The sequence below is a fragment of the Pleurodeles waltl genome, chromosome 10 (assembly GCF_031143425.1).
Source record: "Pleurodeles waltl isolate 20211129_DDA chromosome 10, aPleWal1.hap1.20221129, whole genome shotgun sequence".
In the NCBI taxonomy this organism is placed as follows: Eukaryota; Metazoa; Chordata; class Amphibia; order Caudata; family Salamandridae; genus Pleurodeles; species Pleurodeles waltl.
The window spans coordinates 1,009,154,069-1,009,177,087 of record NC_090449.1 but is presented as its reverse complement, the minus strand read 5'-3'; the positions used below and the strand labels follow the sequence as shown (position 1 = coordinate 1,009,177,087).

At 42.9% G+C, this 23,019-nt stretch overlaps 2 protein-coding genes across 3 annotated transcripts in view; one reads left to right on the top strand and one right to left on the bottom strand.

Annotated features, from left to right (window-relative positions):
- Nucleotides 1-20,774, bottom strand: part of LOC138262126 (intraflagellar transport protein 70A) — a 142,389-nt gene extending 121,615 nt beyond the window's left edge. Inside the window, exons 1-3 of the mRNA XM_069211901.1 lie at nucleotides 20,575-20,774; nucleotides 6,662-6,727; nucleotides 4,738-4,947 (exon numbers count right to left, since the gene is read on the bottom strand). Coding sequence (XP_069068002.1) covers nucleotides 4,738-4,947; nucleotides 6,662-6,727; nucleotides 20,575-20,628 — 330 coding nt within the window. The 5' untranslated portion in view covers nucleotides 20,629-20,774. The remainder of the gene's footprint in view (nucleotides 1-4,737; nucleotides 4,948-6,661; nucleotides 6,728-20,574) is intronic.
- Nucleotides 20,775-21,784: 1,010 nt separating this feature from the next.
- NPHP3 (nephrocystin 3) overlaps nucleotides 21,785-23,019 on the top strand; it is a 211,944-nt gene continuing 210,709 nt past the window's right edge. Inside the window, exon 1 of one of the 2 annotated variants that reach the window (XM_069211897.1) lies at nucleotides 21,785-21,915. The gene's annotated coding sequence lies outside the window, so the exon portion shown is untranslated. The remainder of the gene's footprint in view (nucleotides 21,916-23,019) is intronic. The other variant, XM_069211898.1, reaches the window with a different exon arrangement.

The following is a 23,019-nucleotide window of genomic DNA, read 5'->3' as shown; positions in this document are numbered from 1 at the left end:
AGAGGAATAACTGAATGGTTGAGAAAAAGTGTTTTCAAATAAAAACTTATGCAAACATAACAGAGTTAGCCATTATGATAGACTTATTCTGAACGCAAACAATTTATGGATGATCACAGCAGATTCTGGATTGTAAATTACCCACAAGGATAATGTTATGGAGGATCATAGACTCCTAAATCAAAATGATCCGATTATATCATGAAAATGAAATTCCAGATAAACAAGAGTTTAAAGGGATGTTCTGAACGAGAACATTCAATAGAGTCAAACTGCACCTAATCTGGGCAGTACGTCCCTTGCTATCCATGTGTATTGTACAATTCTAAAAAAGAGTTGACTTTAGATGCAGCTGAGAATGTACTTGATTGATAAAGACCCACCGCAAATCAAAATGACATGCTTGGAGTACCATAAAAGTTTGCAAATGTGTATCTTGTGAAAGATTTTAGGAATCACTTGTCCAAGAATGGACAACAGGTGAATTTCCAGCTTTCAGATAAGAGCATGTAATCATATCTATGCCTTTAAAATGATTATGCATCACCGGCATATTAACTGACCATAAGGGACTTTGAAGGGATACAGGTTTAGCCAAGCTTGGAACACAAAACATTCAATATTCTTGCTTTATTTGGGACATAAAACTACACTTCATTTATGTTAAGAACCTCAATATGTCAAGATGAACCAGTGTTCATCTATTACCGGAGAGAAAACAAGTACCCTCTTGTTTTTTTGTTTTGCATGAGCTCAACTTACTAATAAACAAACCTCCTGTACAGCTGCTGCAACAGCCTGCTTGAGGTTGTGTCAGAACAGTAAATGCATCAGGATCCTGAGGTTTTCTATCCAACTCCTTAGCTCAGCAAAGAGAGTGTCAGAGGTAAGGTAACATAGTGCCATTAAAATGAGTGACTGCAACTCACTGCTGTGTGGCAGGGTGCAACACGAGGTCTGCGTTCTCACCAATGATCCTCAACATTTTTGCTTTGATTTGTAAAGTTAAAAGAACTCAGAAAAAGTTGGCAGCTCTCACGTCGTCCTGGTTAACGTGCAATGGTTTAGCGTTGACACTGGGTGCATAATTCCTACAGTACTGAGGATTAAGGCTGTGGTAATAAATATTTCAATATGTAATCTGTTACCATAGTGACTTTTCTATTTTCATCTGGTCCATACCCTTGCCTCCTACATCAGACAATAATGCCCGTGAATTGTTATTAGAGAAAAAGAAGGAATGTCCCTTTGATGTAAGGCACCCTGTTATGTTCTTCTCATTGATGGGCTTCAGTGAGTAAGGGGCCAGTATCGCAATTTGCGATTCGGTAATTGCATTTGCGATTTTTAAGAAATCGCAATTAACGAATCGCAAATGTGATACATGGCCCTTTGCGAGTCGGTAATTGCGATTTCTTAAAAATCGCAATTACCGAATCGCAATGGGCCAGAATCATACATCTGGCCCATTATTTTGACAGGTACAATAACTGTGACTCTTTCTTCTGTAGTAAGTAATTTATCCAACAATAAATACCAAGGGTCTCATTACGAGTGTCTCAGATGTGGGAGTCATCTTGAACATCCTGTTAACTCTAGGGTTGCAGAATTAATAGTGAATTAACTGGAGTGGCTGCAGAAAAATGAGAAATTACCATAAAAATTGGTAATTCTGGGTCAGATTTCCCTGTTAATTCATCAGTTTGTCCTAGCGCTTGACACAGACAGTCACAGCTGATATCTCTGGGTAAAGTGTTCCAGAAGATCTCATAATTACGATGGCTTTCTCTCTAATATCCTACAATAACCCTCTTGCTGAAGAAAACAATATTCGACCCGGAGGATTAAGGTAACCATCACCTGTTTTCAGGACTATCACTGATCTGAAAAATACTTTAAAACGTAGAATCTAGCAATGTGCACTTACACCATCATCTGCATTGGATTGTGGGTGCACAACAATTACGTTTCTTTCCATACTTTGAGACAGAGATAGCAATGTCTGTCTAGTTGAACTGATCCGCATACACAGATACAGTGGACTCTTTCATCTTGCCAGAAAGTGCGAAGACAGATGGCACTGTCACTGAATATGTACATTTAGGTTCTAAAGGTTTGTATCCCAGGCCTTAGGCTATATGGTGGCTCCCCAGCTCTCATGTTGCCAATTTAACATTTACCCCTTCCCATACTGGCAATAATCAAGATTGGGTCATTATTTCCAGCCTAATATAGATGATATGCAGATTATTCAGGAATTGGGTGGGTTGTAACAGCAATAGAAGTATTCCATAGGATGCCTGAAGGACACCGAAGCCTGGATTCATGTGACTGTAGAAAAACTCAGGTAATATGATTTTGTACAAATAAACTTTTGACTAACTCATCTTTTATCAATGCCCTTTCTTATCCCAAAAGTGAAAAGTCTATGAGTGATGCTAGATCAATTTCTTATGTGGGATTCATAAGTCGACGACGACATGAAACACATTATTGCTACCTTTTCAGGTTTATGAAAACTGTGTATCTAATTCTTGACAAAATTACAGCAATTATAGTGAGAGTTCCAAGCACCTCTAACGTACCCCATACCAATGTCCTCTACATTGAAATAAAAAAAAAATACTCTTTGAGTGCCAGTAGGTGGCTCGGAGAAGTCTGGTTGGCTATGGGCTGGAAGAAGCATTTCATGTTTAACAGGCTACTAGAAGTCTTTGCGGGGTCAAATTAAAATGTTTGTGCTTAATTTGCAGGTATATTAATAGCTCTGCAAACAAATATCTGAAAATTAAGTTTTGAGGAACTGTGGACTTTACTGTTAAGATCTCCCATCAAAAGTATTCCCCATCATCTTTCATACCTTCTTGGCTTTTGGAGTCATGGTCAGTTTACAAAGTGCATCTACTGACTGAAATGACTGCATGTCACAAAGAGACTGCTAATCCCCTGCACTGGTTTTAATAATTGCTAGAGACATACTTTTCTTTCCGTAATTTCTTCTCATATTGCAACAGGTTTGCTGCAGGTCTTTATCTTCTAAAATATTACCCTCTGCTGTATTTTATTTCATTTGGTATTGTTGCTAGCAATAAGATGTCCTGTGTCCAGGTACATGAAAACTGAATGCTATACAAATGTCATCATGATTATCATCTGCTCCTGTGTTTCTGTCATTTGAATTTTCGGTGGATCCTCATATTACAGATTGATGATTTTAGACCTTGGGTGGCTCACAGTGGAGGACCACATGCTAGCGGGAGCCTGGGGGTTTACACAAGTGGGATTTGTGTACTGTTCATAGGATTTTCACTGTAATCCTGGCCGTCACTGGAACTTTGGGAGATCTTTCAGAGAAGTTTGTGTGATCCCCTCGTTTCATGTCTACGGTTAGGAGATCATTTGAAGCTCTGTAGAGCAGGAGCCCTGTTGTAACTCTGTGCCCCTGACTAATTTAGAGATGGGACAAACACCATCAAGGTGGAGTCCCGGATCGATACCCAACTGGAAACCTTTGACCGGAAGCTCTTCATCACAGGAAAGCCACCCAGTAAGCATTGGAATGCCTACCCCACTTAAGGCAGCTGTTCCTGTAAGAGACAGCCATGCATGGCATTAAGTGCCTGAACAGGACTGAATTATAAGTGGCCCCTGAACGCTGAAACAAAAATCCTATCAGATCAGGGCAAATGATATTTTTTTTTCTCCAAAACAAATTGCCGCTTTGAGGCTTTGTTTCTGAGAAACGAAAAGAAATAGTGAGCGAGCTATCCATCACAAGGCTGGCCACCTGGGGTTGCATTTTATTTTTTGATGTGTGCCACCACTGTATTGGCAGAAGTCTTCTGTCAAAAATAACTGCCAAAGTGTGGGCAAAATAACTAGCAATCTATGGATTTAGGTGCGGGGAACATGTAGTGAGGCCCCTAATGAGAAAAGATGCACATCTTAACTTGAACTGGTAAGTTGGTAACTGACTGGATGCAAGTTTTTCAATTTTAATTGTCATATTTTTGCTTATACATGCTTCATTTAAATGGAAGTATTCCTAGCAATGTTATTTAAGAAATTATTTTAAAAACAATGACTACAACTTAACACCTTTCTACTCCTGTTAGAGTAGAGAATATATATGATTTAATAACTGCATAGTACCGCCAGATCAACCCAAAAAGGACATCAGTATTATGAAAAGTGAGAGCACTCACATTGTGCTCAACTCGCTTGTAGAAGGCATGGACACTTTACCATTATTTTGTAAACAACCAATGGTAGATGCTGACGGCGACATGCCACAACAGGGTAGTGAAAGGAATCAAGGATACGGAGGACATTATCTATAAAGAAAAAAGTATCAAGGGCACTGGGGAAGGTGCATAAAGAAAAAACAAGTCCGTAGTAAAGGGGGAACACTCTCATAATAGACACAATGAAGAACTGACCCTGGAGGCAACATTCACATATGGGTTTAGGTCAGCCCATAAATAATAAATAAATACATGTATAAATAAATAAATCAATAAATAAATAAATTAATTAATTAATATTTGCATGCTATTCATCCACAGCAACAAGAGTAGAAAAAAATAATAGGCTTGTGGGAAAAGAGGTGAGGGGGGCAAAAAAAAACAAACAAACAGATATAACTGCAGGGCAGACACCCACACACAGAATATTTTGGTGCATGTCTCACAAAGAAACATCCACAGATCTGTTTATAGATGACATTTCTTTCAATACCTTGGTATGATATGTAGGGCTGTCCAGGAGGAATGTTGATTTCATTGCCTCTGGATACATGCAAGCCTTGTAAAGGGCCTGGGAATGATACAACTTGTATTCTTCCACTTCTGGGTGGATGTGAGTTAGCTGTTCGTAGCAGTCTGCTGCATTGACAAAGTCTTGCATTTGGTAATAGCAATAACCCAGAAGGGAAAGTCCAGCCCTAGACTTTAAAAAGAAAAGTGAAAAAGTTTCAAAAGCAAATACAGTACTAGTTAGTTCAAAACAATAAATGCAATTATTATCACAGCAATAGGTCAGTGGAATTGGAAAGGATATTGCAAGGCTTTTTAAAGATATATGGGGCTTATTTACAGTTTGGCAGATAATACAGCAGACAGGACATCCGTCACGTTTTGGACAGAGTATCTGGTCTGCCAGACTCTTAATAAGGCCCCAAGTTTTTAATTTCACGTCATCAACCTTGGATAACACACAGAGTAAAAATAGCTGTCAAATTGTTTGGTGATCATTTCCACTATCCAAAAATTTAATTTAGCAATCCTGGTCAAACCCCAAGGTTGAATCTCCATGAATCTACATGGAGTTCAAATCAATTTACAGTCATCAAAACAAGTAACCAATTTGGCTCTTATGCTGTGCCAGAGGCAACCAAAGTTTGCTGCCGTATGATTCACTCTGAATCTCTTGGTGGAAAACATCACAGCTGTGTATATTTTCAGCACCTAGAATTCAACATGTGGTGAAATTGTTCTCAGTTTTATCACACAGTACCTGTTTTATATTAAGGATTGAGGCAAAGGCCCCATTTGGACGTAGGCGGTCTTTTTTAAAGACCGCAAATGCGCAGGCGCCAGAAGATAGCCAGTGCTGGTGGTCTTCCACCCACCATATTACAAGTACTGCTGGATTTCCGCCACATTTTGGGCAGAAATCCATCAGCAGTCGTACTGGGAGGCAGAGGGGCATGGGCGGTTCCACCACTGGCCCCGCCCCGCCTAAAGGACTTCACCAGCCATATTACGAGCAGCAATACGGCCTGGCGGTGGCCTGATGGAAGGGGCGCTGTCGGGGGTGGAAGCGCCTATTCCCTGCCGGACGACCTCCTCACCAGATAAGGTAACTCAGGAGTCCGACACTGGGGTGGGAGCATGGGGGAGTTGTGTGTGAGTGGGTGTTTGCGTGTCTGTATGCATGTGTGAATGGGTGTTTGTCTACGTGTGTATGCGTGTGTGTATGCGTGTATGAATGATTAAGTGAATGCGTGTATGAGTGTTGAAGTGAATGCATGTAGGTCAGTGTTGGTGAATGAGTGTATGCGGGGTGTGCGTGGGTTTCTGTGTGCATGTACGTGGGGGGGGTACCGGGGGGGGGTGCTGTTCCTGGAAGGTGGGGTGTGGGGGGAGCAGGGGTGGGGGTATTTGCTGGGGAAGCCGTCTACCGGTGGCAGGGAAGAAGTTCCTTGTCACCGGTAGCCTTTCCACCAGGGTTTTCGAGGCGGTGCTACTACGCGGAAACCCTGGTGGAAAGCTGGCTCAGAATACCGGCGGCGGTCTTCTGTGGACCGCCAGGTCAGAGATACTCATCTCCGGCCCAGCAGTTCCAACCACCGTGGCAGTATGAGTGGGGATGTGGCGGGTTGGCAGAGGCCAACCCGCCACATTTATAATGTGGCGGTCTGCACCGCCAGCCTGTTGGCGGTGAAACTGTCAACGTAGCCCAGGCGGTCAAAAGACCGCCAGGGTCATAATAAGGGTCAAAGTGTTCAAAGCTGTTCTCTTCCGGGGATAATAAACAAGGAGCACCTGACAATAAATCTACTGGAAAAGTTCACTTGATAGATGAGCCAATCTGAACTTCACTTTACGACATGGAAATCAGTTTGGCACACTCCAATATCACAAATAGATGAATGCTTTACCCTTGGTTGTTTCTGTAGCTCATTACTGAGGATCTGTATAGCTTCTCCATATCTCGCATCCTTTATCTGGAAAGCAAAACAAGGAAAAAATACAAAAAAACATAAACAACAGCTAGGTCTATAAACAGCAAAGAAAGTCTACCCACTTAGCAGATTGGGTTTGAACTGAGACTCTACTTCTGTTAGAAACTACTACTATCAAGAATCTGGTAACATGGAAACACACCACATCCAAATGACAAAGCAGTAGCACAACACACACCCTTTACCTTTGAATACTCACACAGTTTGGAGATAAATCACAAGAGAAGACCTTTGCAGAGGGATGAACACTCAAAGCACGGGTTGGACCTGAGAACTCCAAAACCCAAGTTGCACAGGAGCAAGCCCATTTTGGGACATACCAGTATGAACCGCTTAAACTACAAACAGTGCCAAGGTGCCACTGGAAACGTTGGATTATGCACTACATGCAAAACTGTAAAATAAAATGAGCTATAAAAAACTCAAAAGCTGCTCTGCATATACTCTGTTACTACAGGAAGTCAGTTAAAAGAGCAATCCTCGTGTAGGAAGTTAGGGCCAGATGTAGCAAAGGTTTTTACCCATTCTGTGTCTATGGGAAAAAGTGTTCGTACATATGGCCCTTGGCTCTAAATACTATCTCAAAGTGAGAGATGGTGTGCACAGAGTCCAAGGGTTCCCCTTAGAGGTTGATAGTGGCAAAATTAGATAATACCAGTGCTCCATTTTGTGGTAGTGTGGTCGAGCAATAGGCTTATCAGAGGGTAGTGTTAAGCATTTGTTGTACACACACACAGGCAATAAATGAGGAACACACACTCAAAGACTTAACTCCAGGCCAATAGGTTTTTATATAGAAAATATATTTTCTTAATTTATTTTTAGAACCACGAGATTCAAATTTGAGGTAAGTACATAAAATGCAAGGTACTTCACACAGGTAAGTATAGAACTTTGATTTAAAACAGTAGTACACACAGTTTTGGTTAAAATGGCAAATAGCTATTTTAAAAGTGGACACTGCAAAAATCAACAGTTCCTGGGGGGAGGTAAATAATGGTTAGTTTCTCAGGTAAGTAAAGCACTTACACAGTCAGTCTCCTGGGCATAGGCAGCCCACCGTTTGGGGTTCAAGGCAACCCCAAAGCCACGGCACCAGCAACAAAGAGCTGGTCAGTTGCAGAGGTCAAAGGAAGGCCCAAAGCCTATGGAGAAGAGGGGTGCTCCGGTTCCAGTTTGCTAGCAGATAAGTACCTGCGTCCTCAGGGAGCAGACCAGGGGGGTTATGTAGAGCACTGGGGGTGACACACACAAGCACACAAAGCACACCCTCAGCGGCACAGGGGCGGCCGGGTGCAGTGTACAAAGTCAGTGTCGGGTTTGCCGTAGAAAACAATGGAGGGACCCAAGGGTCACTCTGGCAATGCAGGCAGGGCACGGGGGCTTATCGGGCCAGCCACCGTCTGGGCTAGGATGAGGGCCGCATGCCGGTCACTCCTGCATTGGTAGGTGGTTCCTCTCGGTCCTGCGGGCTGCTGGTGCAGTGCTTGGTCCAGGCGTCGGGTTCCTTTGTTACCAGGAAGTTGCGGTCAGGGGGAGCCTCTGGATCCTCTATGCACGTGTCGCTGTTGGGGTGCAGGGAGGCCGGCTCAGGGTGTCCACGTCGTTGGAGTCGCCTGGGAGTCCTATCTGCAGTGTTGGTTTCTCCAAACTCGAGCTGGGGGCGTCGGGTGCAGAGTGTGAAGACTCTAGCAGGAAGTGAGAGTCTCTTTAAAGTTGCTTCTTTGTTGCAATTTTGTTGCTGTTTCTGGACAGAGCAGCTGTCCTCAGGTGGTTCTTGCTCCATCAGGTGCAGGTCAGTCTTCTGAGTCCTCATAGGTCGCTAGTCCCGCTGGATGCATCGCTGTGCAGGTTCTTTGAGTCTGGAGACAGGCCGGTAGGGCTGGGGCCAAGTCAGTTGTCATCTCCGTCGTCTCTGCTGGGCTTTCAGGTCAGCAGTCCTTCTTCTTGTTGTAGGTTGCAGGAATCTGATTTCCTGGGTTCAGGGTTGCCCCTAAATACTGAATTTAGGGGTGTGTTTGGGTCTGAGGGCAGTAGCCAATGGCTACTGTCCTGGAGGGTGGCTACACCCTCTTTGTGCCTCCTCCCTGAGGGGAGGGGGTACATCCCTATCCCTATTGGGGGAATCCTCCAAAACTAAGATGGAGAATTTCTCAAGGCAGGGGTCATCTCAGCTCAGGACACCTTAGGGGCTGTCCTGACTGGAGGGTGACTCCTCCTAGTTTTTCTCATTATCTCCCCAGGACTTGCCGCCAAAAGTGGGGGTAATGGATGGAGGGGTGGGCATCTCCACTAGCTGGGATGCCCTGGGGTGCTGTAACAACAGGCATGAGCCTTTGAGGCTCACCACCAGGTGTTACAGTTCCTGCAGGGGGAGGTGAGAAGCACCTCCACCCAGTGCAGGCTTTGTTCCTGGCCACAGAGTGACAAAGGCACTCACCCCATGTGGCCAGAAACTCGTCTGGCTGTGGCAGGCTGGCAGGAACTGGTCAGTCTAACACTAGGAATTGGACTGGTATACAGGGGGCCTCTCTAATATGCCCTCTGTGTGCATGTTTCAATAAATCCCACACTGGCGTCAGTGTGGATTTATTATGCTGAGAAGTTTGATACCAAACTTCCCAGATTTCAGTGTAGCCATTATGGAACAGTGGAGTTCGTGTTTGACAAACTTCCAGACCATATACTCTTTATGGCTACCCTGCACTTACAATGTCTAAGGTTTGGCTTAGACACTGTAGTGGCATAGTGCTCATGCAACTATGCCCTCGCCTGTGGTATAGTGCACCCTGCCTTAGGGCTGTAAGGCCTGCTAGAGGGATGACTTACCTATGCCACAGGCAGTGGGTTGAGGGCATGGCACTCTGAGGGGAGTGCCATGTCGACTTAGTCATTTTCTCCCCACCAGCACACTCAAGCTGTGAAGTAGTGTGCATGAACTGAGTGAGGGGTCCCCAGGGTGGCATAATATGCGCTGCAGCCCTTAGAGACCTCCCCTGGCCACAGGGCCCTTGGTATCAGGGGTACCAGTTACAATGGGCTTATCTGTGTGCCAGGGCTGTGCCAATTGTGGGAACAAAGGTACAGTTTAGGGAAAGAACACTGGTGCTGGGGCCTGGTTAGCAGGATCCCAGCACACTTGCAATCATAACTGGCATCAACAAAAGGCAAAACGTTAGGGGGTACCCATGCCAAGGGGGGCATTTCCCTACACCCAATTGACAAATGTAGCCATGCTTTCAACATTGGCATTCTTCAGACATTTAAAATAAACCTCGGCACCCAACAACAGGAAAGGGAATGGTTCGAGTAGGTCTCAAAAAGAAATACAGAAGTGTTGAAATATCTTCCAGGTCATCAACTGCATGCCTGTGAGATTGAAAGAGAAACAGAAAGAAAGATTGAAAGAGAGAGGGAGTGAAACTGTGAGAGAGGGAGTGAAAGAGAGTAAAAGTGAAAGAGTGTGTGTGTGTGCACATATACATATATATATCAGACTGCTTTTAGGAACTTCAATTATTACAAAACCTCTCTGTAGGAGTATTAAAAGGCTTTTTTTATCAGCAAAGAAGGAAAGAAGGACGGCTTCACCTTTCAGCTCACCAGTAAAACAATTGCTCCAATCCAGCTTCAACAAGAGAAACTAGTCAAACAGTCCCAACCCTCTCTCTTACACGCATCACATAAACCAAAACAAGAAAACAGTCATCAGAAGTCAAACGACTCAGCTGCAGACAGTTATATGTATTTTCATCAAGTAAAAACCAGTGGAACTTCCATTCATTAGTGTATTTTCATGTACTGGCTATTCATAAACACGTTTGTTTCATATGTGTTTTCTTCCCTCGTCCAATAAAACTAAAAAAAAAAAAACACTAACCTATCTGTCTTTAATTTGCTAAATACATTTATATTTGCTTTGATTTTACACTGGAATTACTTGCATTTAGCTTATAAAAGGTGATTCTGTAAATCACTTTGCTCAAAACAACTCACACATTACAACACACCAAAAAGTTTTGTTTAAAAATGTCCACATGATAATCCCGAGATTACATCCTTTTCATTTCACATACACTTGGTTTCAGATTCTAATTTGACTTCATGGCTTTGATGCAGTACACGTAAATTGATGAATTATGAACTCTTTTAGTTTTCAGTATAAAGACTGATACAGTACCGTGCAGATAGCTTAGCAGTATCCACCATCCATTTCGTAAACAAATCAACCAAAAGGGACAGTTCTTGTCACACACAAGCACATCATCATATATACCCTTTCCCAAAAGAGCTCCTGAAATGTGTATATTGTCAACAACTAAAGGTCAATATCCACTACCCCACAACCCTGAGAGCCTCAAAAAGTTTTTTTCCAGCTTCAGATTCACCTTGACATCCACCGCCTCCTAGCGTTAGTGGAGTCTAGCATCCACCAGAGAGCCTTTCAAGTAGCCCTCCTAAAATCTGCCCTGGGTGCCAGAAAACAGCTAGTGAAGGTGTAGTGTGGATGCCAGTGCTGTTGGATCACTGGGCATCTTTTGACACTCTAAACCAGTAGATACTGCTTCCTCATATCTCAAAGGTTGAATGTGTCTACGACAGTTGCATCCCCCGGCTTGCCTCTTGCCCTTCCCACGAATCTCAACAACTCTAACTGGGAGAATTTTAATCAGTTAGTTTCAGATTCTGTGTGTAGCTAAGCAGACTTTACCTACAGGAATGCCCCGTAATATGTCTACAACAAAAATACATGTTATAAGAATCCAACCAAAAATTGCTTCAAATTCCCAAACATGCTGCAGCTCAAAATGAATTAGGGTCTTCATAGCTGAATGGCCATAGCTGTAGAACACACACCTTCAGAAATACCTGTTAACTCATGTTTCTTGAATTTCTAGGTACGCCCAGGCATCACATTCAGACATTATTTTAGGTAAGATCTTTTGCACAGCTGAACTAAGCAGAGATCACAGTGATCCTTCCAACTCTCAGCTAATATACAAAGGCCCTTCTCAGGGAAATTAATTGCACATTCACCTTCACTGAACAATTGTCTTTCACAGAAATAGCCTTCTTTCTTACTGACAAACTAAATTCCATCCTAGCGGTAAGATTGGTCACTCAAATGGAGTTGCTGCACTCCAGCTCTGATAATTTGATTTCTTTGATACTATTTAACTCCTCTCGTCACCTCAACTTCTACAACTAAGCTGATGACATATAACTCAATCAAAACCTTAAAAATACATTGTATCTCCACTTATGTGGCATCACAAAATGCCTTCAATGAGTTGACCACTAGTAGCTATTTACCCATTTCAAACTTTCAAAGTCAAAAATGTAGCTACCTGCATGCTGGAAATAAACAATCACCCCTGAATCATCTGGCTACAAGAACCAAGTCCAACACTAAACACTTTAGTAAAGGTAAGCAACCTAGCACTTACCGTGTAATCATCTCTCCTTTAATTCAAGTAAATTAAGTTATCAAATTCAGGCCTGGAGAAATTCATACACCCACTCACTATGGCGAGTCAGATTTTATCAAGGCAAGCTTTTTGTTGGGCATACTAGCCCAAAGAAGCTTGAGCTTGCAAAGAATGGGTGTTCTGTTTATTCAGAAAGTGATTGAGCAATAAAGATGCCTTTAAACCTTGTTTTATCTTGTCACATTTGTTGTGTGTTTAAAGATAGAGGTCAAAATTCAGTCTTATGCCTTCCTACGAATTGCTGGTTATCCTGGAGATTAACTGCAAAGTCAGACAATTTTGTAAACACCAGTGAAAGAAAAGTAAAGTGAACTGTCTGGCAATGTGCTGGGGTACATGCAGTGTGAAATGAAAAGTTGTATGGTATCCATTTTTTTCTAACATACAACATTTAAATTGCTTTTAAATTAACTCTATACATATATTTAAGTAGCCATGTAAACACAGGTTTGTAATTCTCAAATGTAACAGAAACAAAGGTGTTAATAGGATCAAAATAAATCAGAACACTTTAATTGGTGATTAATGTTTGTTGAAACCAGATTTCCACAAAATACAATTAGCAACCTATATAGTTTTATCAGAAAAACTGAAAGTCTATGGTAACGTTTGTCACCATTTCAATGGAAATGTGTTGCTTGTAAATGGCAGTGCGCTGCCCTATCATGCTTTAGTAATATAATTATATAAAGTGTGAGTTTTTAAACAAGAACGGGGAAACATTCTTGCCCCGCTCTGATGACAATGCTATCAGTTAACTAAGAGGCAAGTCAGGGGTCAGTGTACCCTATATGCGGGCTAGATTTATATTATACCTGGAGCAAAGGTTTAAAAAGTTTAGACAATTAAATCAAGCAAAAGAGTTTTTGTACAGCAGACAACCTGATCTCACATATTTGACGGTACTGTTATATGTGATATTGAAAAGGTGACTCCGTGAAATTAAACATTTGTTTAAGATCACACAATTTAAGACCGGTTTATGGGTCAAGTGCATTTTAGTTAGGTCGAGTAGAGTATTCGAGTAACTGATCTGCAGGTTTGATTAAAAAAGAAAATTGGATTTTTCAAGGCCTGAAATTATGTTTCTACATTATGTGATCCCTGTATGAAATGGTACCTTTTCTAAGTTTACGTCAACGCATAAAAAACATTTTAGCCCCTTTATACCTTCTTCTCAAGCTACAGAGAACCCAGAATGCAGCTGAAAGACAGCTCATCAATCTAAACATCTGGGTTCAGACCTATCACATATTTGCTCTGTCTTCTTGTGGCTAGACGAATCATCTTTAAAATCAATGTGCATTGCACATTGAGTCATCCTCAGCACTGGCCCACTCTTCCTTCAACATAAATGAAGCAGCTCCAAGCATGATTGCTACACTTTGGATTGGTCCAAAGTGGTCCCACTTTCAAAAAGTAATTCACTGGCCTTTTATCTGTTTAGACAACCAAGCTCTAGAATGCCGAATGTCAGAAAGCTTTCAAAACTAGACTAATCTGTTAATATAACTGCACGATACAGACACACTGTAAAATAGTATACCATGCGCAAGCACATTCATTTTCACAGTTTATACAACACCTAATGCTTATGCACAGCTGCCAGTTTGTTGCACCCTGAATGCAGCACAAATGTGGTCCTCATACACCTCACCTAACACCTCTATTGAAGCCAAAGTGCAATCAATGGACTCCAAAACGGCACCATAGACCCAATGTGAATGGGAGAGCTTTGAGGCAGCGTCAGGTGTAAGGAATATTGCTTACATTACTATGATACAATAAATTTAAATAAATTATTCATCTGTTATTCAATGATACATAACGCCTGTTATACTGCTGTGAGTAAAATTCTACCACTGTGTTATTTTGTTGACAGCATTACACAGCAGGGTAATTTGTCTAGCGATGAGATGGGATTTTGCTTTTGTTATGTGCCTTCTAAGTGAGAAGAGGACAGATTTACAAGCCTGCATCCTGTGATATCTGTAGCAATGATCCACTCGCATGAAGAGAAATTCTGAACACCTGAAGTGAACTTCTTCCTTTATTCAATCACCCCCAATAGAGGCCAACGAACAGTCCACACATCCCCTCCACAGTAATTGCCCCGCAACATTCCAAACCCCCAGAACAAACAGAAGGGACACAGAACTAAGAACCAAATATTATAGTCTCCTAAGGGGTTAAAAGACATCAGATTCTACTAACTCTAGAACTGCTATGCTGAAGAGTGACTTACAGTATGTTCATGGTTTGAATTCATATGATTAATAAGGAACACATCAGCAGCTCTAATCTGAGTCTCCTATACTGAGTAGAGGGAAGCGATGAAGCCAGCACGCCTGATGCCTCTGCCTTCAAATGCAAACGCTGAAGTGTGGTGTAGGATGTAATGCTTTCTTGATTTTCTCATATTTGAAAGAGAATAACAGCAGATCCTGCTATTGAGGGCCTCTTACGTTGAATGGTTCTAGGGAGCACGGAAAAAATCTGCTATCCCAGGTTTTGTGTCAATTCTATGTCAGCGCCAGAGGCTCAGATTATGATTCTCTTTCTATACTTTATTACTCCAGCAGCCAATCAGAGAAGTTTATCCCAAAACAAAACATATCCCATAAGTCAACAAAGATCACATGACCAACCATAGAGAGGCTGTAACACTAAATCACTTCCTCTTTCTTTGCTGCTTCCGCAGCCAGTTAAGTGCCCTTAGCGTTATTGTTGATTTTATGATTGTAGCAATACTATTTCTGTGTTTATCGTACAAGCGGATGCGCTCGTGTTCAACTTATTGGTGGAGTGGGAGCGGGAGCAGATGGCAGTTCCTCGCGCCCGCAGTCCTATTTTTAGTCCCTCGGGACTATGAGCACATGAGCACGTTTTTTTCCGATCACCACACGCTTCAGTAGATGCGACGTACTCGGAAACGAACGAACGCGTAATTACAAGAAGCAGAAGGAAAGGCTTCTGTTGTTCACTGAATGGCCGTCCTGCCTTGAGTGGCTGAGTATCTTGCCTGATAGATTGCGGTGCTCCGTTTCAGGACCAGATTGAAAGTGCTCTTCTTGCTCCATTACGCCCTGAGGCTCAGGATTGTTCAGGGTTGTAAAATTTGCATAGGCTCTGCCTAGAGTGCTGCAAGCAGCTCCCTCCACGCTTTATTGTTTTCACCTTAAGCCTGCAGGGGTTGTGCACTCCCCTTGACTGTAGCCCTTGGCTATCCGATCATTGGCAGTCCTTTTGAGACCCTTCTGAAAGAAATAATGGCACAATCATATTCCTATGATGAGAATGAATATTTTGGTGGTGACGTTCCTTCTTTGGAGGAAAATCTGGTTGGGGCCTTAGATAATAGTGTACAACTCTCTGTCAATAAAGCCTTAGCGAAGGCTTTAGGACCCCTTGCCCACCATTTTGAAAGTTTTGCCCGACATAAAGGTTGGCCGCCCCCCCTTGCACCATCAGATGACAATCAATCTCCACAACCTGCTACCACTAAGGGTAAATCTAAAGCCAAAAAATGGTCCCATTCGAAAATCTTTGATCGTTTATCGGCCTCCATTCAGAAAGAACACGGTTACAGTCCCTCTCAACAACAAGAATGGCGAGATGCTGATCATTCTTCAGATCAGTCACGCTTGGATCCTGTGTCGGATTCCGATTTAGATTCAGATCAAGGGGACCTCCCAGGTCCACGTAAGCGAAAAAAGACTGACAAGTCCAAAGGTCAAGCCACAAAGGCTCATTGGACCCCGCCTCCTGAGGTGGCGTTGTACATCCAAGAACACATCAGAGCAGGCTTTGATAAGGAGGTGAGAGCCAGACTTCGAGCAGAGTGCCCCAGACCGAATCTTGAAGGGAAGGTCACCGATACTCCAGATATTGACCCCACAATGGTCACATTCATGAAGAAATGGTCGAAAGACCCTAATAAAGGCCTGGACCGTGTTTGGAGGTCTTGTCAAGACAAGTTACTTGATTTACCAGGCCCTCTGACAAAAATTCTGGAGCTGGCCTTCATGGCTAAAGAATCTAACACCCCTGTTGACCCTGATATATTGGTGGGATGGGCTCAAAGAGCTATTTGCCACCTGGGTAATGCTAATGTAGCAATCTCCACGGAAAGGAGACGTTCCCTCCTTATGCAAATAGATCCCCAACTAAATGAACTTGCTACCTTGGAGGCAGGCCCAGTGGTTCAGGGACTTCTTTTTGGAGCTCCCTTCCCAAGGACCTTTCAAAATTTGCAGCTACATTTAACTCAATGGATAAAGCCCAGTTGTCTCTCAAGAAGGTGTTTCGAGACACTCTTTTTCGAAGGGCCGGATGTATGTGCGGCTGCTCGTTGGGTCGTTACTACTACCAAGGCCCCAGACGTGAGTCTTTTGGTCGTGAACGAGGATACGATAGGGGGCAAGCTGCAGATCCAACATTCTACCACACCCGTTCTCGTGGGAGACGATCTAGATAACGCAAGAACTACTATAAAGGACAACAGAATGCCTCTCAAGTGCCCTCCAATGCAGGTGAGAATTATTCCTTATACAGAGGTTGTTCTTGGGGCAGAGTTCAGTTATTTCTGACAGAATGGCAAAAATTTACCAAGGATCCTTGGGTGTTGGAAACGGTGCAAGGCTTCAGGTTGGAATTCTATCAATCCCCATGTCAGTTTTCCCCTCCTCCTCCTCCTCTCCATTTTTCCCTTTGAGATCAAGAGGTCATAAACTTAGAAGTGCAAACTCTTCTCAAAAAAGGGGCCATTTGTCGGCCTTCTCCTCATCCCAGGGGATTTATCAGCCCCATATGTCTGGTGGACAAGAGGGGAGGAGGTTCAAGGTTAGTTTTAAACCTAAAAGAGTTCAATGCCTGAATAGTTTACAGGCATTTCAAAATGGAAGGGATCCATCTTCTGAGAGATATCCTGAAAGAAGGGGATTGGATGGTCCGTTTGGACCTGAAGGATGCGTATTTGAGCATTCCGATATTTCCTCCTCATAGGCGTTTTCTCCAATTCATTTGGCTAGGCCAATGTTTCGAGTTCCAGGTCCTTCCCTTCTGACTTTCTTCTACTCCTTGGTGCTTCAGCAAGGTGATGAGACCTGTGGTAGAGTCACTTCGTGCTCGAGTAGTGAGATTAATTGTTTATCTCGACGATTTGATCCTCATGGCTCAGGACCTTTTAGTTCTCCACAAACACCTTATGAGGACAATTCAGCTACTCCAAGATCTGGGGTTTTTGATCAACCAATCCAAATCTTGCCTTCTTCCATCCCAGCAGATGGAATTCTTGTGGTTCCAGATAGACTCTGTAAAGTCTCAGTTCAGAAAGTGCGCAACATAAAGAAAGAATTACGCCTCCTGTTGACCAAACAATTTGTGTCACTAAAGAATTTAGCTCGGATGTTGAAACTCCTATCGTCCTTGATCTAAGCTATCTTCCTGGGTCCCCTTCATTAAAGAGTTCTTCAGAGGCTCAAGATATCTCATCTTCGAAGGGGACTGTCGTCTGCAGACAAGATTCCTCTTTCAGAGGAAGCAAAGACGGAGATAGCCTGGTGGCTCGAACATATGGAGGCCTGGAATGGCAGAGGGATCTTCGGCAATTCTCCGGAATGTTATTCTGGAGTCCGATGCCAGCAGATGGGGTTGAGGAGCCCTTTGCGGGACCCTCACTACAGGAGGCCGGGGGACGGAGGAGGAACTCCAGCTCCACATCAATTGTTTGGAACTTCTAGTGGGTTTGTTTGCGATCCGAAGCCTGTCGCCTCTTCGGTCGGATTCTTGCATTCTGCTGTGGATGAACAACATGTCAGCAGTCAGATATGTCAAAAAGCTAGGTGGTACAAAATCAAAAATTCTAGTGCAGATTGCCAAGGAATTTTGGCAATTCTTTCTTCAACACCGAATTCCGGTGATTGCGGAAAATCTCCGGGGGGTGAACAACTCTGTAGCGGACTGCAACTCCAGATTTCTCTGGGATGGCAGTGATTGGAAGCTCCATTCGAGAGTGTTTCACTGCCTCAACCAGTGTTGGGGCCCATGCCCAGTGGACATGTTCGCCACTCGCCTGAACCATCAACTTCCAAGGTTCTTCAGTTGGAGACCAGATCCGGAGGCGTTAGCCACAGATGCTTTTCTTCAGGATTGGTCCTGTCTCCTGCGTTATGCATTTGCTCCTTCCAGCATGATTCCGCGAGTTCTGGCAAAGTTTGCTGGCAGCGGGCAGATATTCTCCTAGTCACCCCTCTATGGAGTGCTCAGGTTTGGTTCCCTTTTGCTCTGGAACTTTTGTGCGACTTCCCTCTTCTGATTCCATTTCAGGACAATTTGTTACAAGACCCGTTGGAGAATCCTCATCCCTTGATTGTGACAGGCAAACTCTGGCTGGTAGCATGGAGAATTTCAGGCAACAATGGCTCCTGCCAAGCATTTCATCGCAGGCTTCGTTCTACATTCACCAAGCTTGGGCCTTTAGCACACACACAAACGATATGCTTCCTCTTGGAAACGATGAGTGCATTGGTGTGCAGAACGGGATTCCGATCCCTTTAAAGCCAATGACAATTTAGTGATTAATTTTCTAGCATCATTGGCAGCATGTGGCCTTGCTTATAGGTTTATTAATAACTATTGATCAGTAATTCCGGCCGGGCATTTGTCCGTCTTTGGCAGACCAATTAGTAAACACTAGGTGATTTGTAAACTTATGAGGGGCATTCGTTTGTCTAATCCCCCTCGGCCTCGTTATTCATCCCTTTGGGATGTTAATGTGGTGCTATCTTTTCTTATCTCATGGCCAGAAAATAAGTACTTGTCTCGCAAACAGCTGTCGGCCAAACTCACTTTACTTTTGTGTCTTATTTCTTACAAAAGAGTAGCGGATGTCAAGGCTCTATATTTAGCGGGAAGGATATTCTCCTCGGACGGGGTTTCCTTTTCCATTTCCAGGCGTACTAAAATGGGTACTAAATATGTGTCCTACCCAGCGTTTCCCCACAATTCTAAGTTATGTGTGGTGCAATATCTGAAGGCATGTGAGGCAGCTACGAGTGAATTCAGGAGAGATCCAGGTGGTCAAGTCTTAATTGCTCTCCTAAAACCATTTAATCCGGTTACTTCTGCTACCATGGCTAGATAGATTAGATGGTTATTATCCGAAGCGGGATTGATAGCTCTATTTTTGGAGCCCATTCAGTTAGAGGAGCTATGGTTTCTAAGTCCTTTAATTTGAGGGTCAGGTTAGAGGATATTATGAGAGCGGCAGATTGGTTGACTGACTCAACATTCAAGGCTTTTTATTACAAGCCTATTGTAGATATTGCATCTGTGGTGGAGGATCAGCTTTGAACAAGCATAATCTGAGCCTCCAGTCCTGACATAGAATAAAAAAAATTGAGCTTGCGCATCAAGAATTTTCAATTCTATTAAGGACACGGAGGCGAAGTCCGAAGATACGGCACTCGCCGCACCAACTTATGGTGAAAAACGTTCAAAACTCTATTCAAATTCGTGCTAATGACTGCATTTACCATGATGCCTTGGGGTCACAAATGCTGGAATGGAAGACAGGGTGCTCCCCATTTTGACTGTTGTCGTTGGACTATGTTCGTTCTTCTTGGGACATCCTATGTTTGGATATGGATCTTCAACTTTCCTGTGTGTGACTTTTTCATGTTGGAGCACCTGGTTCGATTTATTAACTTTGGTTCTACTGTGCTTATTGACTCACTTTTCTGTTTGAAGGCGTACGCAAAGAAAGAGGAAGTGATTTAGTGTTACTGCCTTTTATAATATACCTCTCTATGGTTGGTCATGTGATCTTTGTTGACTTATGGGATATGTTTTGGGATAAACTTCTCTCATTGGCTGCTGGAGTAATAAAGCATAGAAAGAGAAGCATAATCCTCGCCTCCATGTCCTTAATAGAATTGAAAATTCTTGACGCGCAAGCTCGACAAAATGTTTCAACGGGTAGACCAGACCTTTAAGGCTTGCAGATGTTACCCTACTCGTGGGTCTCTGTTATGCTGACGGACAAACCAGTAATAAGAAGGAGTGTTAAGTCCTCGATTGAACTTAATAAGCAGTAGGGAGGCTCAGGCGGGTTCCCTATTCAGGCAGGAGTTTTTGAAGCCCAAAATGGCTTTAGTTTTGCTTTCTCACGCTTAACATTGCCTCTGCTTCAATTGAAGACAATGGGAGAAATACACTCTCCAGATTATGTGATTTTCAAACTATAATTGTAATTGTATTTATATAGCGCTTGCTACCCTGGACGAGGCTCTATCGCTTTCCTCTTTTAAAATGCTGACATGTATGCTTGGGTTTTCTTACCAGTCTGTAGATCGTTGCCGTATATTCCCCATCCTTTATCTGCATGTTGGCCATGGCCGGACACTCACTGTGTGCCCGTCCAGCACCCTCTCAAGCACCAAGAGTAAGAGCTGCATTCGCTGCAGGCTCCTACAGGGCCTTTGGTCACCAAGGAAACATTCACGGAGCTTCTTGGGCTCGCTTGACAACCAACCGGAAGTAAATATCCCGTGCGCCACACTCCGCTCTGACCCAGCGGCTACAGTGGTAATAAAAGATGGACTTAAGTAACAAAATACTGCAGAAGAGCGAGTAGTCGAAAACGATCAGGTAGCACTTAAGAAACTGATTATCTTTAAAAATACTTAATGGCCCTTTTAACAAGAAATATTTTTAAGGTTTAGCCTTACAGTTTAACCTAACATGTTTACTATTCTACCAATGAAAGAAAAATGACGTGCAGACCTGTACCGAATAAAGTAGCTATATGGTCTATGACAAATATTATGAATAGTATCTTAAACGATACAGTTTAAAGGTTATCTGTAGCATTTCAAGTTCACTGCATCATTAAAACCTTCAATAGAGGTTCGAAATGGCGGATCCCTGTGTGAGCCTCTCCCACCTTTGACGCGAAGCCCCAGGATAGATGAGGCGGCCATCTTGGAATGACAACATTACCGTATATTAGATGGCACTAGTACTCGCAGGCAAACAGGGTCGCTTTTTGATTGAGCTGAGTAAATGCGATATTTTGTGTCTAATTGAAATTGGTACATTCTTAATCAATTCGTTTTAATAGAATAACGCAAAGGTCGCTCTCTAGTTTTATTATAAACATTTTAAAACTTGTGGTTACTAACTTTAATTTGAAAAGGTGGGTCTCTCATGGACTTCGTTGTTCACTAAATATTTGTAGGGGATTGTGTGCAACGCTGTAAATTAAAACATGAGTCTAGAAATTGTGAAAGCATCAAGTGGGTCGCTGTTCCTCTAACTGCCGGAATGCTTTGATCACAGGCGTCTCGTGAATACTATGACATGACAATCCCTTTCTCTATATACTATTTTTGTGAATCCCTTTTCGTAGCCTTGATGCTGGTGCCCTTGGGTTAATGTAGCCGTATTTCCCGCTATGCTAGGTTCACACTTCAGGAGGGCTTCACTGCTTGTTGCCATGGAAATTAAAGGGGGCGAAGGACTCTTCATAGACACAGAAGAGAGCAAGCTGGGCGGCTGCGTAAACTCGTTCACTTCTACTGCGCTCTGCTTCACAGCGGAGCTCCCCGGGCGACAGAATGGAGACAGTGCACCGTTACTTTGTTGCAGATGCAAGTTTTGTCAACAAACATCACCAGCTGCGTGAGTATTTGTACAGTCTAATACCGGGACGTATGACTTCTTGTTTAAAGTGAGAAAATAGAGACTACGTGTTATTTGTATTTGTTGGTGGTATTTTTAGAAATGTTTTAAACTCGCCTGTTCTGGTCAGTTCAAAACAGTGGGAAAAAAAAATCATATGAGGAATGCATTACCTTTTGTTGGTCAAGAAACAATTCTACAAAGCATCTTGTTCAAGATTGTAGAAGATTCTGTTTGTGGGTGTGTTTGATCCATAGATTTAAAGCGATACTGATGGTCGGCCAGAGCGTCTTCCAAGCAGAAAATAATTTACACTTAAATAAAATAGTGTTATAAGAGGCATTGTGCAAAGGCAAGGGAGTAGCCAGAAAATGAAAATACACTTTCTTTGAACCAAAGCTCTGATGGCAGTAAGCAAGTTAGCCCATGCCTTCCCTACTACTCCCTTGTCTCTTCCGTTCATACCTTCACCCTTGCATCCACCTTTTGATATCCACCATTTCCCCCCTTAACTTTCTGTCATCCATTCATTCTTTCATCCATCATTCAGTGTTTACCATCCATCCGTTCACACATCCATCATATTATTATTATATACATACAACCATACACAAATCCTTTGCCTTACCCAACCATTAATACGGCCTTTCACCCATCAATTGATCCTGTATTTCCATCCATTTATCTATCAACTCAGATTTCAGTTTACTCTGCCATCCTTTTACTCGCCCATCTATCCTCTCAGATTTCCATTTACCCTGCCATCATTTCACCCGTCCATCCACCTATCCATTCCCCCATTCTTTCACCACCTATCCACCTACTCTTCCATCCAAACATTCATTCATCTATCTCTTTCCTATTATCCTTCCTTCTTTTCTTTCACCTTTCACCCTTCCATAATTTTTTCCCTTGTGTGTCACTCCATCTTCCATTCTCCTTTACAGCAGAGGTTGTGTCTTCCAAGTTGCAAACCCTGCTCTGGCTGCTAAAGCTGGGAGTTCACTATGTCCTTGTGCCCCTTTGCAGTACTTAGCATGCAGCAGCACCTATAACCTTTCCTCAGAAAAGTTACTGCTTGATTATTTACTTGTAATCTTCATT